Source organism: Empidonax traillii, unplaced genomic scaffold (genome assembly GCF_003031625.1).
Source record: "Empidonax traillii isolate 1590-97213 ecotype Southwest subspecies unplaced genomic scaffold, ASM303162v1 scaffold175:size1888319, whole genome shotgun sequence".
In the NCBI taxonomy this organism is placed as follows: domain Eukaryota; kingdom Metazoa; phylum Chordata; class Aves; order Passeriformes; family Tyrannidae; genus Empidonax; species Empidonax traillii.
In genome coordinates, this window is record NW_020955368.1 from 1,762,943 (window position 1) to 1,782,726 (window position 19,784).

General features: G+C 41.8%; 1 protein-coding gene across 7 annotated transcripts in view; it reads right to left on the minus strand.

The window, feature by feature from the left end:
• Positions 1-6,830: 6,830 nt before the first annotated feature.
• The window catches only part of FAM53A (family with sequence similarity 53 member A), a 70,333-nt gene continuing 57,379 nt past the window's right edge, over positions 6,831-19,784 (minus strand). For 6 of the 7 annotated variants that reach the window (XM_027885958.1, XM_027885959.1, XM_027885962.1 and 3 more), the window contains one exon: positions 6,831-8,027. In XM_027885958.1, the coding sequence (XP_027741759.1) occupies positions 7,701-8,027 (327 nt within the window). In that variant the 3' untranslated portion in view covers positions 6,831-7,700. The remainder of the gene's footprint in view (positions 8,028-19,784) is intronic. The other variant, XM_027885963.1, reaches the window with a different exon arrangement.

The following is a 19,784-nucleotide window of genomic DNA, read 5'->3' on the forward strand; positions in this document are numbered from 1 at the left end:
GGGCGTGGAAATGAGGTTGGATGTTACTATTCGGAAGTGGATTTAGGAACAGGTGTAACTCTGGATACCAGATTCTGTGAAAATGCGGCATTAGGCAAATTTGAAAAACAAACAAACAAAACCCAAGGAAACAAATCAAAAACCCCAAACAAACAACATTCAGAAGTCACTCTTTTCCTGCCTGAGAGCCTCTGGAGTCACTGCTACTATTCTAAACAGCTCTTACTGTGCAAGAAACACACATCTTCAGCAGCTCAAGGTCTAGACAGCTTTGTGTATGCACAAATAAGACTTACAGTCCCAGTGCTTTCCTGCCTATGTGCTAAACTCACATTCTTTTCCTCAAGGCCAATAACTTTAGGAAACTTGTCCTGGCAAGAACTCAAAGAGTTTGGTGCCTAAAGACTATCCCAGCCATTCCCACTAGCCCTCACTGAGGCTGACTTACAGAAATGCCTTCCTTTAGAAGGAAAGGTTTTGGTTTCAGTCCAAAAATATATGGGCAGAACAACTTGCATTTGCTACAGTTTGAACATTGTCCCCAAGCCTTTTGGTTTAAACTATGGTTTACATTGCTGGATTTTTTTTTTCCTATTCAGATTTTGATATTTCTGTTGATTTCTGTGGGTTTTCCCCCTTTGTTTCTCATTGTCACTATTTTCTCATTTGCCTAGACAAACTCCAGTATAATGACATTTGAAAGCAGAACTTTCACATCAGACAGACCAGTCAGACACACTTGCCCTGCCCTACATGATAGAGAAGAGCTCCAAGACCAGGTCACCCAACGTTTTCCATGACAAGATCCTGATTTTAGACTTGTTTCCAATGACTTAAAGGTGTTCAAACAAAAGTTCTTCCATGTCAGGTACTTGCCTTGGGTTGGTTCAATTGTCACAAAACTGTTGTCACAAATCAGCATTTCTGACTCTCATAAAATTTCATCCAATTTTGACCTTGTTTTAAGGTCTGGAAAAGCAGTTCAGTTTGTAAACTCTTATATAAGATTTAAAGTTTCAGCATCTCAATTCTCTAAACATTTCCTACAGGCTGGGCAAGCACCTGCTGTCCCAGCTCCCTGCTGCTGCCCAGGTAGCCCAAATACCACCCAAATCCTTCCAACAAACCACCTCTGGATATGGTTTTTCAAACTGATAGAGGATGATGGATGCAACTGAGCAGAAGTGGAAAATCAGAACTAGATCATCTTGCAACAGCCAGACTTAATTCCAGAGTGAATCCTATGCCCCCTAGGCATGGATGCTGCTTTCTTGGTAAGTAAAAAGCCATGAAGACATCTGTAAAGCATGTATCTTATTTCCCCTCTGGTGGATCCATACTATCATGGAATCACAGAATGAATTAAGTTGGAAAGGACCCCTGAGATCATCAAGTCCAACCTATGGCCCAACACCACCTTGTTAACAAGGCCACGTCACTCAGTGCCGTGTTCTTAAACACCTCCAGAGATGGTGACTCCACCACCTCCCTGGGCAGCCCATTCCAATGCCTAATCACCCTTTCTGTGAAGAATTTCATCCTAATGTAAAACCCAAACATCCCCTGGTGCAGCTTGAGGCTGTGTCCTCTTGTCCTGTCTCTGATTGCCTGGGAGAAGTGCCCAACCCCCACCTGGCTACAACCTCCTTACAGGTAGTTGTAGAGAATAATAAGTTCTTCCTTCCGCCTCTTTTTCTCCAGGCTAAACATCCCCAGCTCCCTCAGCCACTCCCCATAGGACTTACAAAGGTCTTAAGATCATGACAACGCTGATGACCAAGTCTGGACAATTAGAATATTTCCATATCTTCTTTCATGGGAGGATTTACATCACAGAAGGTTTTCAGAACTGTGTGCCGGAGGGAGATGAAAATTGCAAAGTGCCTCAGAATTGGCCAACAGCAGATGCAAGGCTGCCTGCAGACTCACAGCTAGCTCTCATGCACCTTTCTGCATTATGCAAGATCCTCCGTTCATGCAAGGACATGCTCCATCTTTCACAGGAACAAATCCCATTCAGTGCATGGGAAGAGCCGTCGGGAGGATGAAGCAGGGTCATGCAGCAAAATCAGGTTGTTGAATGCTGGACTGAAACCTCACTAGCTGCAAAAAAAGCAAAAGCTGCAGACAGTACAGGGCCACCCTCTGCCTCTCTTTTCCAAAATATCCCTTTTTCTGCCTGGGGATTGCATGAGAATGAATTTTGAGGGATACCTGCTTCCCTGAGATGTGAGCAGCCCCGTATTCTGATGAGCAACTCCACTGCTACCACAACATCACAAGCAAGGGCTACAGCACTGACCTGCCCCTTGCTGTAGCTACCTGGTCATGAACTACAGCTCTGACACTTCCAGAAACCTGTTCAGACAGTGTCTCAAACCCCCACCTGATGCAGAGAAGCTGTAAGATGAAGCAAGGAAGAACAAAGAAAAAAAAGTCAGCTGAACATCACCCCAGTCCGTAGCTGAGAACTCTGGGAATACATCCTCACTCCACGCTGCTGCAGGGAGGAGTTCAGCCAAGTCTGTTTTGGAAAGTGGGACACAAGTTTTGAGTACTCTACAGGACAGTCCTCACTTCCAACTCACATCACTGCTCACATCAGACAAGCTTACCTGAATCAGGAGACCACAGCTCTTTGTGCAAACTGAGGCATCATGAAACATTTAAACTTATGGTTTGGGTTTTAAAGAGTTTAAGAAGTGAAATGCTGCTCTAAGGAAGTTTTAAACTTGTTTCCATAGACTTCATGCCATGTTTCCCTGGCTCAAAGCACTCACAGAATAGATCTCAAAAGCACTTTACAACAGCAAAAAAAACCATAAAAGCAGTACCGCTGATGGGTCCAAGAAACTGCAGATAGTGAAAGCAGCCTCATTTTCCCCTAGTAAATACCCAGCACTTCAGCATGCCAGTGACTATTGTGATGACCAGATGGTGGTGGGAGCAGTAACTTGGATGATGTTAATTACACACAAACTCCAAAACAACTGATGTCAAAACTCACTTCGAAAACACACCAGAATGGGCTGCTCAGCATATGGCAGCAACGCTCCAGTAAAACTGCATTTTGTGTCCATTAAACAACTAACAAGCTCCACCAAGGGGTCCAAGGACTAGCAGCCACAGCAGTGGGGCCCCAGATCCTGACTGTTTGATGCTCATCCCTTTAAAATGCCGATGAAAAGGTACAGAGGTGTGGTGGAAGTGGCAGCTCCTGCACCGGGTCCTTTGCAGGGTGAGCACATGCAACACGTGCCACCAGCACGGCTGACTCACCTTTTTCAATGACAAGACCTCAAAGGAAACCTCCCAGGTTATCTGCTGAGCAGCACTGGATGATTCCTAATGAGAGGATGAGCCCTGCTGTGAGAGCCCACTGTGCAAGCACACAGATCTATACTCTGGTACTTTTAAAAACAAACAGTGTGTAGTTTGCAAAATAAACACAGTGAACAGATTGAGAAAAAATTATCCTGGCATCTGCCAGCCACCAAGAGCTTTCCAACAAATGTGTGTTTGCAGAGGTACTGCAGAGGCCAGCTTCACACCAAGAGGTGAGCAGCATCCTTACCTGTGATTTGAAAATAAAGGTAAATTCACTAAGCACCACCCACCCCAGAATGGACCTGGATACAGATAAATACATATTTATGGTTTTCTGAGACACTATGAAGCCCAAACTTACACCATAGGGGCCTATAATCTAAGAAATGTCAGCTCTGAGCAGGAGCTACAGATCACAGTTGAACCCTGCACTGGAAGCTCCTACCTCTCTGCTCCAGTGCTCTCCTTGCCACCTCAGCTCCTCTTCCTCCAACAATTATTTACCTTGAAACACTTAGGTTTGCCCAGAGATGCAAGCTGCACAGATCCAGAGGAAAATGGGACAGGAAAGGACTGTGAAAAGTCAGCCAGCCTTTTCCCCTGCCCCAAAGCAAGCTGAAAATTGCTGAGCTGCTATTGCTCCTGACAAATGCTTGCTCTTAACAGCTACTGCCAGCTCCCCACACATCTGTACAGTGACCCCCTATCCTTATTTTCTTGTTTGTATTTGGCCCTAAAAGAAACTGTCACTCATTCTAGCTACAATTTAAGTCCCACCCACCATATGATTTCAAGCTCAGTTCTTCCACTCCATCCTCACAGGTGCCTTTCCCCACATATTCAAGGTATCAGTCACGCCCCTGCCCACTGCACTTTCCTGTCCTGTACCGTGTCTCAAGTTCCATACTTACAGGTGTACCTTCAGTCTCACCAAACCATTTGTGAACCCCAGCCTGAAGCTTCTCCACCACCAGCAGAACAAACTGCTAGAGCCTTTATGTGAAACAGTGCTCACTAGTTGGCACCACTCTGAAACTGTGCATTTGTTTTCCTCTACCTAAATTTAGTGCCTTGATAAAAAGGATCTTGTCTTTCCCCACCATCTCCTCCCCGCTGCAACCATTTCTGCAAGTTGCCAAGACTATTTTGAATTCTAATGCTATCTTATCTTCCACATCTGTCCAGCTTCCTGTTGACTGCAGATTTAACGTGCATACTACTTTGTTATCCAGGTTGTAATAAAAATGAAAGATAAGTGACCCAGAGCAACTCCCACAGCCCCACCACGCAACACGGCCTTCCGTTCTGACACTGGGTGCAAGGTGGAAGGAAACCACTCCCAGAGCAAGAGCTGCTTTCAGCCTCGCTCAACCCGCTTCCAAACACAATTCAATCTCTGAAACCCACACTTTCCCTTCTTGCAAACCACCTTCTGTGTCTGCCCAACAGCCACCACGTTATCCCATAAGCAAGAGCAAAGGCACCAAACTCATCATCTGTTGTTTTCTTTTAGAGTAGGACTCCAGATCTCGTTGGGGATGCAAAGCTCCATCTGAAGGAAGTTTTAACCAACAGTTCCTTTTGTCACTGTGGAGGATTACACTGGCATCTGCAGACAAGGTGCAGATTCCTTCCAGCAGATTTCCTCATTTGCCAGTGTCACTGCACAGCTGCTCAACCGCTTATTTTCTTGTCACTGACTAATACGAGCCTAAACTAGATAATTACTACTTCCTACTGTCATGAAACTTGTTCTTCAGTATCCAAACCCACTCCTTTTTGTGTGTTTCCATGAAAGGGCTATTTACAGTTTTAACAGCTGGCTTAGCAGGAGACTGAGCCTTGTGCAACCATAACCAAATGTATGTGTACCTTCCCTTGGGAAACCCCTTCCTACCCTAAGGATCTGGGTAGGAATGTGGCTTTGTGTTGACTGAAAACAGCACACCTACTAAAGGGAAGGGTAGAACCTTACCTTTGAGGCTGGAGAAGTCAATCCACTGAGACCACAGCCAGACCATATTTCACAGCTGGAACAAATATTATCTGGTTCTTTACTCTTGCCTTTGCTTTATCACTATCTTTCGTATCTCAACCCCCTTCTATTCATATCCTCTGAGGTATTTTCTGCTATTACTTCTTGCAGGAGGCTTGCCTTCCTTGGGGGAGGAAGAGCTAAATGGATTGCCACATTAGCTTTCTCATTCCATGCCTTTACACTTTTAACTAGTGCTTTCAAATAGGTAAATTCGCTTTTAAGTGATCCCAGTGGTACTATTGGCCTCTGCTACAATCCTGCATTAAAGCTGATTCAATTTTACTTACCTCTATTGCTCAATTAAGAAGAATACACAATGAGAAAGTAGTTCTGCAACCAGTAATTGCAGTCCAGGAGTGAGCTGGGTTGTTCCATCGCCCACAGTGTCTGACCACCACACTATTGCACATTTCCCATGTACCCGAGAGGGGAACTGGCTGTACCTCACTTGCTGCTTCTTGAGGAAGTGCCAAGAACAGTGATCCTCTGCCACACAAGGTTATTCCAAACAGCTGTATGGATGTGCATGTCGCCATCTGTGTGCTCTGTGCTGCCCCAGAGCAGGTACCTGCGGGGTGAGACACTTAACAGGAGCTTCTGAAATTTTGCTCCAACAGCAACTCCTTTATTAACTCATCTAGAAAAGGCAGAATGATTTTTGTCAACAGTGAGCAGCTTCACTTCTCCCACACAAAATATACATTAACACATCAAGGACCCAACAAGTCTCTGCAGTGCTCTTGCACCTTACCACACACACACACCAGTATCACACATCACTGCCACTCGCAGTTCCATAAGGAGTAGGAGCTATGAGAGTAAGAAGAAATTTTAGAGCATCTTACTGACTACCCTGACTTTTAAAATTTTGTATAGATCTTGAGCCATGAACATGGGTTCAGTAATTAAAGGCTGGCCCGAACCACGGGGCTGGATCCTGTATCACATCTTGCTACAGCCTTTGGTATGTGTCTTAAGAGATTTTCTTCTCATTTTAATCCTACTCCATTAGCTGACTTAAAATACGTTGCTCTATTTTGGTTTTATGGCACAAGTTACAGTAGGAGCTGGCTCACTTTAGCACACTAACATGATGCACTCAAATGCCATAATCTCAGTTTCCCCTTTTTTATCCAATGTAAAACCATGTCGAGATGCATTTCCCCACTGTTGAGGAAATTCCTTATTGCAGCTGAACTAACAAAATAAGTATGTGTTGCAATAGCCTGCAATGAAGGCAGCATCACATTTGAAATTATTCCAGTGTATGTAATCACCGAGACACTTTTGGGATCCAGCACGAGCTGTTCCCCCCCTCTCTCCAGACAAACCTGATGTCACTTTTGTTTCAGACAACCAGAAATCTGCCCTTCCACTCCACCCAATTCTGCACACAAGTATCTCATCACAGAACCTGCCACAGACTACGCATTTTCCACTAGTAAAAGTCATAAGCAGACACAAGTGCAAAGCAAAATGTCATTTTATTTAATTCAAGGACTATTTTCCTTCTAGTATTGCTGAAGGGATCACCTCCTGGGGAATTGATCATTACAAAGTCCCTGTCTAAAAGTTCAAGTGCTCTTGTTGTACATTCTTTTGAACCACAGAAAACATAATGACCAAGTAGGTGGGCAGCTACTTGCAAGTTTTAGCCCACCTAAATTAGCATTGCTTCAGGCTAGAAAACAATTCAAGTAGTAAAATAATGGAAAATGTTAACCTTTAAGGTCACTACCATATTTTGATCAAAAAGTCCTGAATGTATGAAAAAAAACACTTGTACATGTTATGAAGTTGTTTTTTAACCAGACACTGTCAAAGACGGCAGTTAAGTATTTTGGACCAGTTGCCAACCAGATATTTAAGAGTTCTATCTGAAGGTTTATTACCAATTCATTATGCAATTCACTTTTCACATTAAGCTCTTTAACAAAAGCAACATAGACCCGCACCAGAATCACTGTAGACAGATTTAGTTTTATAGAATGCCCTTCTGAAAATTCATTTCAAAATAGAGATGCTTTTTCTCCAGAACTGTAAAAGCCATAAAAATGCAAAATATCTGTTAGGAAATTTTTAATCAAAATTATTCCTTAATGTTCAAAATAACATTTAAACTCCTACTTTTTTATTTCGCTGTCATCCACGTATTGACCAATAGACTAAACAGGTAACAATGGTTCACGTTTTTTCCCCCACCTGAAACATTTCTTCTAACACAGCCCAAGATAGGCAATACAGAGATTCAGGGACATGGATTATGCATGGCAAAGGTAATCCTCTATCACTTTAATTTAGAACAATTCTGATTCTAGCACACAACTCGGAGTTCTCAGTTGTTTTCGATCTGCTCTAGGTCCAGGTCCCCACAGTCTAGAGGAAAGATTCCTTCTTCGGTGCTCTCACAATCACTCGTGTCCTCGTCGCTTTCGCACACTGCGTCTGCTTTCTTATAATCCCTTGTTTTGAAGCCACCTTGGCACGACCCGTGATGCCTGACTTCGTCCAGCTGCTGTTCTTTCATCGGGCTGGAGCCAGGGGTGATGATGTTCATAAGATCATTTGAGTCACATGGCGATGACACAATTGTCTTCATTTGTGTGTCATCATCGTCATCTTCATAGTCAAGGGAGCAAAGACTTTTGGAATTTTTTAAAGTCTGCAATAAAGAAAAAAAAAAACGTAGCAATGAATATATTAACCATGACTGTACAGGAGGAGCAGAATAAATTCCTTAAATTCCTGAATGGTTTGAGAGCACGTACTCAAGAGTGTCTCGTGTTAAAAGTAATCCTGAAAATGAGAGGTATGAAGAAAAAGGAAGAATAGTATTTACTTACTACAGTCTGGTTTGCACAGATATTTTGCCTATGTAGTTTCCCATTTGTGAGAAAAAGAGTGTCTCTTATTTTTTATGCACAAATATCTAAAAACCTAACTTTGGTCAACTACCACGAGGACATGCACACACCCGCCCAGTTCACTGCACTGGGTTTCTGGCAAATCCAGAGCAGAGCATTTGGTAACATCAGCATTTAGGTCAGACAGCTGCACTGCAGCCTGGTCAACAATTAATTTCTCATGCAGACAATGAGCCCTCAGGCGTCACCTCAGCCACAGTCAGCAAAGCAACTGGCACATTTGGGTAAACTCCAAACAGAAGGAACCCAAGCTTCTACTGGGAACATCTTGCTCCAGAGTCAGCTTAGCTTGTCTTTTCAGCTGGGTACCGTCTGAACAAGGAGCTCAGGAATTGGAGCAATTCTGTTTAAGTTTACAGTGTATTAAAAACCAGAGGGGCACTCGCCTTTATTTAGACAAAGGAAAGAAGAAAAGAAACCCCCAGTAAATGCGCTTCCTCTGCCTAAGTCCCTCATGTAACTGTAAGGGATCCTTGACTGGAATCCTGAAGCAGCATTTAAGAACCAAAAGAAATATACAGACAGTATAACTTAGATTTTAACAAGTGAGAAACTTCTAAATTCTGCCTCATACAATCACACAGTGAGAGGAAGGGGAAATAGCCAGGGGTCCTCTGAGGTGGTGTGAGACAGGAGGATAACATTATACTAATTTTCAGTGTCTTACTGGTTAAGTGACTCCAGTCTCACACACAGCACTCATTTTATTACAAGTAGATCCGCAGGGAAAAAGGCCGACTTTCACACCCATTTCCAGCTTCCTCTCCCAATCTGTCATTTCTTAAGTATTTTATATTTGTTTATTTGAAATAGGAACATTGCAACATTCCTAGTGTGCTGTATTCCAGATGCTCTTCCAGAGCACTGGGTAATGTTCCTGCTTCACCATAACACATCAGCACCCACTTAAGCGTCTCACCAGTATCTCTGGGTACTTTTTAGACAAAATTCAACAAATTCAGAAGATGAATTAGCCTTACCTGTATACAACTGCATAAAAGAGAAAACTCCACTATGGTGAAGTTTTGGTATCATATACATTCCTGTTTTCAAAACACTTCTATATAGCTCATTTATAGCTTACTAAAATACAAACATTTAAGAACATTTGAGTTTCTTTCTATGACTAACAGGTATGAATTTCTCTAAAAATATACTGTTTTGCTTTATGAAAGTAAGAAATGTTAAAGGATATTTTAAACCCGAAGTCTATCTCATTGCTTTTAAAAAGAATACATCCTGTTGTGTATCTCCATACAGGGGACAATATTTTCAGTTCTTTAAATCTTACAGTAGGCACTGGGAAAGAAAGGGGCCAAATAAAGAAAAGCTTTGAAAGTTCTGCTTTCAGTGTTTCAAGAAAGGAATTCCCAAGTCCCCCTTCAAAATATCTTTTATTCAATTTACTGCCAGAAATTAATCCAACCACACAGCTGTCTTTCTAGAAGGTTTGTGTACATAAATGGAAAATTGCCTGTTAGCTGTACTGTGCTGAAACCACTTGAATGGGAACTTTTAGCCGGTTTCAACACAACAGCAAGTGCATTCAACTGGTTCTTTGTTCACCCACTTGTCACAACCTCACCAAACTAAAAATAGGTGGATTTATTATCTCGCAGCACAATCCCGCTCCTTTCACAAAGCAAAAGGTAGAAATTGCAATGCATTCAGGGCCTCTGAACTGCAGCTTTCCATGTTACACTGGTACAGTACCACACCTTTCAAGCACAATTGTGCTCAGTGGGGAGCCTGCGAGTACTTGCTCAATGGTCCTCATTTTATAAAGGATGCCGGACTGGCAAGACAAAAGAGTCCACAGTTGGCAATGGATAGAACTCAATCAGCTAAAAGTATTCTTTTGTGTGATGGAAAAAAAAAAGGGAAAAAAAAGAACCTCGGAGTTTTAAAAGAAGTGAGGCGATAAAATGTCTGAATATTAAGAAAAAAACCCCAACTTTGTACCAAAAACAATGGTGGGGAAGGAAATAAAAGAAATCTCTCTAGACCCTTGCCATACAAAGCAAACAAGAAAGGCCCAGAGCAGCCTGAAAGGAAGCTAATGTCTGTGCTCTTTACCAAAGCTTCAGTTCAGAAACCCGTAATACATCAACTTTCCAAATATAAGAAGCAATAAAAAGGTTGTTTTTGTTTTACTAACAAAACTAGAGCATTTGCTACAGTAGTCAAGGGGAAAAAAAATTAAGACATTTACGTGCACAAAAACCTAGTGTGTAATGGGAGCAGCAGTTCTCATGCTTCTCTCCCCCGTGCCCCCATCATGCTCCAAGTCCACCCCTCGGGTCTGAGTGGGGGTGGAAGATACAGCTGCTCTCGGGAGGTGCAGCTGCAGCAGCTGCACACAGTGAGGAGCAGAGGAAGCCTGAAACCAGCAGAAGCCCTGAGCCCATCCCACCGCTCCTCAGCACCAGTTATCACCACAGGATGGGCTGCACCCTCAAGTCACAGGCTTAAGGAAGAGGGGGAGTTCATCAAACTGATTAGGTTCGCTATCTGCCTTGCCTTCTGTCCCATCCTGAGACTTTTGCCTGTGATGGCACAACATAAGATATGTTGCTGTAAGATATACTGGCACACAGGATTGCTTCACTGTTAAGGTCTCTCTGCCAGGAACATGAGAAGATGTGGATGGTGCAATGGTCCTCATGACTGGGAGATCCTGGAATTTCCTGGAGTGCCAGCATCCAATCCAAGAGTAAATCAAAATGGCAGAGCCCAAGTGTGGAGCAACATGCGGCTTTTTTTGTTGCTTCCCTGTACCCAGACAGTCTGAGATGGAGCAAGTTAGAAGGGCTGCACTTCTCCCTTTGAGGGCTTCACGGTCCTTGCTTCACTTCCTTGACTTATGTTTCCTACAGATTAGTCAAGACTGGCTCAAAACCAAATGCCTTCACTGATGGTAACTCGGTTAAGCTTCAGATCAGAAGCACCACAAACAGCACGACGCATTCGCGTCTCAGGCACTAACCTGCCCACAAAGAGCTCACAGTTAAGTCTCAGCAACAATAAAGCCAACCATGGTATAAATTCATTATTTGAGGAGGCTTCATTCAATGAAGCTAAGAGGGACGCTTAAGGGAGGACTCCAACTTATAAGAACTGTCACAAAAGGCTGGTGCAAAGCTACTCACACAGTCGCGTCGAGAACTGCCCTTGAACAAACCATCCCCTGACATCACATCTGACCACAAAGAGATGTGAAGAGTCCCTCCCTGCAAACTCAACTTTCACTTCATGTATCTAATGACTCGCATTAATATCTTTAACTGTGACAACTGAAGTTGGAGATATGCACAGTGTTTAGTGCAAATTATTAGAAATGTCAGCTGGTTATATAGATTAAAAAATATCCCATCGCAGTCCCTGATCCCGGCATGAAGTGAAAAATAGTAATAAAAATGCTGTGTTGATGTAACAAACTATTAATCTTTCTGTAGACTAAATCTCTAGACATTTGACTCTGACTTTTCTGTCTTGAATTGCACTGAGCATTTTGTGAACACTTCAGTATTCCCAGATAACCTTCGCTTTCAAGACACTTGCAATCGAGAAGAAATACTGCTTCATGGGTACAAAGGGGTGCTGACAGGAGGAAAACAATGTAGTATTCTCCATAATGTGATATGCTCGAGGCTTGCTAATGCACTAAAAGTTAAAAACCAAAGGTTAAGTGGGAAAGAATTTCTCCCTGTTCAAATGAGAAATTAAAGGTGTAGGAATACATTAAGTTTTTTTAAATTCAAGTGTCTAAGAAAATACTTCAAGGTCAAAAACCACTGCAGATTTTTAAGCTATGCATTTGAAGTAAACCAAGAGCAAAGTAATTATTTTTCTTGCACTGAGTTTAAACAGTACTGAACAAACCCATTTCTATTTATTTATTGTGTAGAAACACAACCAAATCCCTAGAAAAATCTTAATGGGCAAAATTTAATCTCTGATCAAAATCATTTGGGAACCAAACATGGTGCTCACTTTTTGTCGCTCTGCAGTTATTCCTCGTTTTCCTGGAAATTTGAAATGTACTTCTATACATTAAAACTGCAATGTTATTTCATCATCTATAGCTAGAAAGAAGAAAAAACACAGAATATTTGATATGAATGAGAGCAAACAACCTCTAGCGTTCTGCCACGTAATTAAGACACTGAACTACAATAACCATTCCTTCCCCCAGAGAAAGAATTTCTGCTGCAGTTCCTGTAGTCGAATAAGGTAAATCCTATTTGCAATGCCAAAGACCCAGTTAAAAATCAATACAAGCTGACACACAGCAATATGGCTACAACATGAAATGAAAGTTGTTCAGTGCTTTGTCTCTGCTGTATTGTCAAAGATTATTTTAATTTTTTAGATGTAGGTGCCCAGGAAGGGAAGGAAACTGACATCAACTCATTTCACATCATATGCTAAACAACATCATGATGTAACAGACTTTCATCTCCCACCAGCCAGACTGTTCCAGATTTAAGCATGCAAGTTTTCTGGTGTAGTCTACCATGCAAGTTGATCTATTTATTGGCCTAGATATTTCTGCTTATATTCTAAATTGTGCCACAGTATCCTTACAAGTTTTGTTTATAAGCTGCAAGAACCTTTAATTTAATTTGGCTTTTAATTTAGTGCTATTAGATGACAAAGCACGATGACAATGAAGTAGAAACATTTAAGTGAAATAGTTAAAGTCTGCAAGTGAGAAAAGCAAAATGCAAAAAGACTTGGGGGGGATTTGGGGTCCAGTCCTGTGACTGAGCACCACTGCAGTCCACACGTGGTCACCTGCACTGCTCAGGAGATTCCAGGAGTTCATGCACTGAAGTTTTCAGGCCTGTGAAGCAGCCTACTTGTTTCGCTAGGAAACTTCTAGGACCCAGCTAACGTCATTGCTATCACACCAAATTCCAGACAGCCATGAACAAAGTCAGAGGTAGATCCCAAATACATCAGGAATTACTACCACGACAGATGAAGTTCAACTTGAATGCCTGTTTCCTCTTTGCCCCAAACTCAGACATAAAAATTATTCATGGTAGTCACTCCACATATGATATTAAATTACCTAAGCTAAATATCTTTCCCTTTCAGTGGTTTGCAAGACCATCTAAACCACTGAGAACATACCCAGCCCCTCAGAACTGTCAGCTCACCTCTCTATGTGTTTGCAGTGCACATGCACTCAATGAAGTTCCAACATCAAGTAAGATAAACTAATGAATTTAAGCAGATTAAAGAAAAGGTTTGTCAGTCTAAAAGTGTTGGAACTGAAATTAAGCAGCCAAACCACTACTGACATATTGTATTTATTCCTTTGTAAATTAAATTTTGACAGTGGCAGTTTAGTGTGGGGAAACTCAGGTGCTGGGGTTTAGCAGTTTCTAAAGTCCAGGACCATTCATGACATGGGTTAACTCTTATTTGCTTTAAAGATAAATTGGAAGCTGAGTTAATATAGTACTTAATGTAATGCAGTCAACAATATGATTCAACACCAACATGAAGCAAGTGAGCATATATAGCAATTTTCTCCTTTTATAAAATCCAGGCCAACATTAAACTGCATCTTAAAAAGTTCACAATATGGAATTTTATTAAGATGTTGGTGTCTCAGATTTTCTAATTCAGTGGATTTGTGAACTGCAACCTTTTACCTTCCCTGTCTGAGCAAGTATAAATCACGCAAGCTTTTATTGTAAGAATGTGGAATTACATTCTACAAACATCAGGCCTACCTATTTCACCTGCATGTAATTAAGCAGAAAAAAAAGTTTCAGCTGTTCTTATTACCAAGTCCAGCACAAATACCTACAGATGCTATGAATTATGCCATTAACCAAAACAGAGGAGGCTCACACAGTGGATTTAACTCTCCTGAAGGGGCTGATAATCAATACAGTGTCAAAGTGGAACGCAGTGACAGTGCTTTGTTCAGCTGCATAATAACAGTGCAAGACTCGGGCCAGGGAGAAGGAAGATCAAGCCAAACAAGACAATTACTAGATAAGAGCAGCAGTGTTCATCTGAAATGCACTGATGCATTAAAACAGAGGTTTCCACAAGAAAGGCCCACAGTAAAAAGGACTCAAAAGGGCACTGAAAGAGCAGGAAGAGCAGCCTGGGAGATGGTTCTTGCTCTGTTCTTGCTTCAGCAGCAGCTGCAGTCTGGGATCTCTGCAGGACCAAAGAAATTTCTCTGCCTTAAGGGAAACAAACAGTCTTTGCACACCTTTGTCTAGATATTTTCCTACTCCCTACTAGACCCTACACACATCTCTAATATGGACAGTGAATTTATTCACTTTATGGACGCTGAAGGGCTGGACAATGTGGAATTGGGCCTCTAACCGTGCTTGAGCTGCACAAGCTCAAGAGGCTTCAGTTTGGCAAACCCAATCAGCCAACAGCACTAATGAGCAACGGTGTCATGAGCAGGCAGCTGCACCATTTGTGTGCATACAGGGATGACACACACATCTGGTTTTGTAGTAGAAGGACACAGAGGGGAAACAATGTAAGCACATGCTCTCTTCCAACAGAAGTGATTCATGTTTTGCCAGAGTTGTTCCCTCTTTTCCTACTCAAAAACTACCACCTTTCCTTTCAGGAAAGGAACACACACTCTGGAAGCAAGAAACAACTCAAAATGCCTGCTACCCTCTTCATTAGCAATATGGCCAAATTATTTTATAAAGGCTTAATTTAAATCACACCCAATTAACACAGATGAAAGATATATGTAGTTTTCTGCATTTTAAACTGGGAAATAAGAAAGCATGCACACATCATTAGCACGAGCTACACACACACATCCCTTGCATATAAACACATGCTCAAAAGGAGCAGTGCAAGAAAACTGCTTAACAAGACTATGATTGCTTGCAGTACTTGCAGTACCATCTCCCAGCATTCAGCATTCAGGATCCAAAAACAAAGACCACCCTGGGTAGTCAAAGCTTTCTGATGTATTATTCTTCTGACAGAGGAATTAACAATCAGCCCTGAAATAACAAACAAAAAAGTTACCTCCAACCCCAGGAGTTTTACTGAGGTTTCTCAATTTCTAACTAGATACATTTAAACAGGAGGAGAAAAAGCTGTAGCTGTGTTTCCCCAAAACTCCCAATAATCAGTGACATTTCAAAGTTTGCTTTACCACGCCAAGCTCTGTTCTCAAGTAACAGGGTTTAAGTTGACTGATTATGCACCAGAGTAACACAGGACAGGATTTGACCCTTGTGGCTTCAAAACATGACCATACTGCCTTCATTTCCTGCCATTTATGTGTCATCTATTTTTATAGAGAACTTCTATTCCTGAACAGTTTAGCCAAGGTCTTATTCCTTCATGACTTTGCTATGAGCTGCAAACAATTACTTTCATAACTGAATCACATATGCACAGACTGTTAGAATACATCCATGTAACCAAGAATTTCTCTTAAAATTCTTGCACGTTTGTTTTTTTTTTTTATCCTCAGGTCCAGTATTATTAAGCTGATGTGATGGATCAAATTTAGGAGAAATTAGAGAAGTAAACTCCAAATCCTGATTCTAAGGCTGCCCTCATTAGTTACTGACAGATGTCAGCCTCACCTATATTATTGGGTTACGCTGGAACTCCATCATAACTAGCATTTTAAGGGATTCTATAATTGGACCATAAAGTTCACTTCTGCCAGGGAAGGGGGATGGGAAAGAAACAACTTCATCAGCTTGGGAACAGTTCGCCCCTTCTTCAGACCAATTTTCCACTACTGAAATGCTTGTCCAAAACAAAGCCTTAAGATCTTGTTATACAAGTGCACACAGGCACGCACGGCCTGTACACACACACACACACACACACACACACACACACAGACAAAACACAAGTGCTGCTACAGATCTTTTGCTCAACTCAATGCAAACTCCCACAATTCAACAGTAAATTCTTCCAGGGGCATTAATTCAAGCTGTAGGTGGACCCTCACCACTAATTATTTCCAGGGACAAGTTGTACAACACATTTGTTTAGAAGGAACAGAATCAGTTTTGGAGTCTGGGGGTGTACAGTGCGTGGTACTGCATTCTTCTAGCTTGGTACTTGATTTTGGACCATTCTGAAAATTTCTGAAACGATGTTCCTGACATCAAGTGGCAAGACTGATGCATACTTTTAACACCAAGTCAACTTGTGCTAAAATTTCTGCTTGATAAATGCAATTCAGACAAGTTGGTTTATTGGTTCAAATGCCAAAGCTGACAATGTGTCAGCAGTTGATGCTCAGCATGTTTTTTTAAAAGAGTCAGGAAATATGTGGTCCTTTATCCTTCAAGTTACACTGAAAAACAATACATGTTTTAAAACACATTGGGCCAAATCAGAAGAGAAGTAAAGTAGACACAAGACCTGTGTAACAGTCAACTTTCAAATGCCTAAAACACACACTTAGCAAACACTAAAACTGAGCTCAGCTTCTCACTGGTATGGCCTCGGCTTTCATTTATCCTGTAATAAAAGCGGAGTTTGCCCCAAAAAGTTGCAACATTTAAAAAGCTGCACATTCAAGTATTACATATACTTTGTTTTAACCTCTGCTTTGTTTATGCTGCCCCAGCTTGCAAGCCTCCTAGCATACCATCAAAGCCTTTTGAGTTTTAGTCATATGGTTGCGACAATAATGAAAACTGAAATCCGGAAACCCGTCAGAAGTCTCATTTATTTAAAATTCCAGTTCTGGTAATACCCAAGTGTTATTGCAAAGCACGTGTCATTGTCAGCATATAAAGAATTGAGGACTTTCAAGAATAGGAATAGATGAGATATCTGATTATCTGCAGCTCACCTTAGCACTGAACCAAGACCTCCCAGATCACTTACCTCCTTATTAACTGGGCTCAATTAAAAGTTGCATCTAACAGCAACTTAAAAAGAATCCCAACAACACACTAAAACGATGACAAATTTCTCTTCAGTTTGTATATACTTGAAAAAGCATGTAAACAAGTCAATATTTCCCATTCTAATGGAAGAACTGACATCACTAAGTGATGTAGAGAAATTCCAATCAGTTCATTTTCATAGGCTTGAGACACATATTCTGCTTTTATCACACCTATGAACCACTATAGACATGCAGCAGGAACTGATGTATGCAATGCAAGACCAACAAAAGACAAAGTGACAGTTAAATTTAGGACTTCTCAAAGTGGTTTTAATAAACCTCTCTGCAGAGCAAAGCCTCTGGTGAATCAGTTTGGTTGATGTTTCTTCTAGAAAATGTTGCATCAAGTCAGAAAGCAACTGTCAAAAAGCAAGAGAAGTTTCACAACAGATAATATTCAGAGTACAGAAGACCAAAGTCTAGTTTCAGAGTTAAGAGTCTTTCCATTCAAGCACCATAGAAATGCACTAATCTATTAATTTTATTAGCATGTTATAACAAGAATACCGAAAATTTAAAGCACGCTCTCCCAAAATTACCCTGAGTTAAATTCAAAGAGGTATAACCCATTTTTCTAATATATTTTAAAAGATTACATTGGGATTTCATTTTTTTGCCAAGACATCTGAAAAAGGTTCCCATATCAATGATGAAACACTACTCAACACTTCTGCTAGCCACCATCTTTTACAATTTAGAGCAAGGGAAAAAAAATAACTTAATCCCCTGCCACCTGCCAAAACCCAGATGGTAAAACCTGAGAAAAGTGCTCTCACCTCTCTTTAAACCCTCTGGTGCAGCTTAGGCACATTAACTATAAGTACCCTATATATAACACTGGACCATAGCTCTTAACTCAATATTGTATTGTATTGCAAGCAACATCACCAATAATTTCAGCATAATCCAATTTTCTGACAGGATAAGTAATAATTAAAATAGAAAATATCCACAGCTGGCTGAAACCTGGCTTGTGAGTCCATAGATGGCCCCTTTCTTTTCTCATAATGTCAAATGCAGCTGGTCTGGTACTCATTAGCTCTTTCAGCAATGAATACTTATTGTGCATACAGGAGGAACTTGCCAGAAAGGAAAAGCAACTCCGCAGCAGATACTAAGCTGCCTCCTCCTCTTATTAGCACGTTGCTTACAGAAAAGTACAGCAGACAGACAAAGCCAACTCCAGGTATGGCAAAGCAACAGTGCTGAACAGCTCTGGAAAGCTCTGGGTGTCTGCAAGACATTTGTTACAGAATCCATTTACAAAAGAGGGGGGAGAAGCCTCCATCCCTAATGAGATTTCTTTTCCTTCACTCTCCCCAAGGCTTGCACTCCCTCGCTGTCAGAGCGCAGGGAACCTCCAAGCACAAGGGCTCACTTCATTAAACGCCCTTTCGGGCCTGATTTCTCATTGTGATCTGCTCTGCCGGCGCAAAGAAAGCAGAACGCCAGATGCTCCCTGCGCCTGCCACCTCAGCAGCGTTCCATTCACCAGCCCAAAAAACTTCCAGGCATCCATTCAAAACCAAGTACCCCCAGCCTGGTCTGTCCTGTCACAGGACAAAGTGCTGGCTTGTCTTCAGCTCACTTTTGATGCTTGCCCATCATCTCCCAGCCCGGCCTACTCCTACCTCCCTTCCTTCTTCCCAAGCCTGCTGGAATTTGAACTTTAAATGGACGCCCTCCATGGCAACAATAGATAAAAAAGGAGCCTTTGATTGTTCATGCGTTGCAGGAAAGAAAGGGGGAGATTCATCCTGGCTGCGACCTAGCAGGAACTCATCAAGCACGGCTCCCCTTCCATTCCAGTGGGATGCCTTTGCCCGTGGCTACTCATTCGAGCTCCCTGCATCTATGTTTCCATTCAAAGAGGATGAATTCTTCAGGTTTCCCCTGTTAAGGAATTAAATGTTGATCCTATGAATGAAGGGCAACGCCAAGCTTGGAAAGCTGCCAAAAGGGTTCCGTAACACTCAGCAGTTTGGAGTTAATTCAATATTTATTGATACCTAGCAGGATTTATAGCTGCATTATTTATAAAGGGGGGGGGGTAGGGAATCACAGAGCCATATTTAGACCCTAGTAATAAATTATTTTTAGCACCATCTGTTTTTCTAATTTGTTCCCTTGCTTAGGCAAGAGCACACTTTTACCCAGTTCCCTCTTCCTTGCCCATTTAAAAGAATGCACAGAGCCTAAACTGAAGCACAAGATTAGGATCACACAGAATATTTATTGTGCAGCGATCCTCCTAATCATGTTCTGGAAATCAAACCTGCTGACTAAGGACAGTCTTGGGCTGATGTAACACTATATGTTGTCTTCACAGAACTGAGCAGATTTTTTTAACACGAGGGGCAACGTGCTTCACACAAAGGAGGTTACTATCTGGAAAGAAACAAGTGATCATTAACTGCATGAAGCCATCTGAAAAGTGTTCACTCCTGGCAGTGCTTTTCTGGGCCATAGTTGCCAAGTTTCACCCTCATTAAACCCATAGATATTTTGTCACCAGTACGTTCTGCCAGGCCAGGCTGCTGTTAAGAGGGGGAGACAC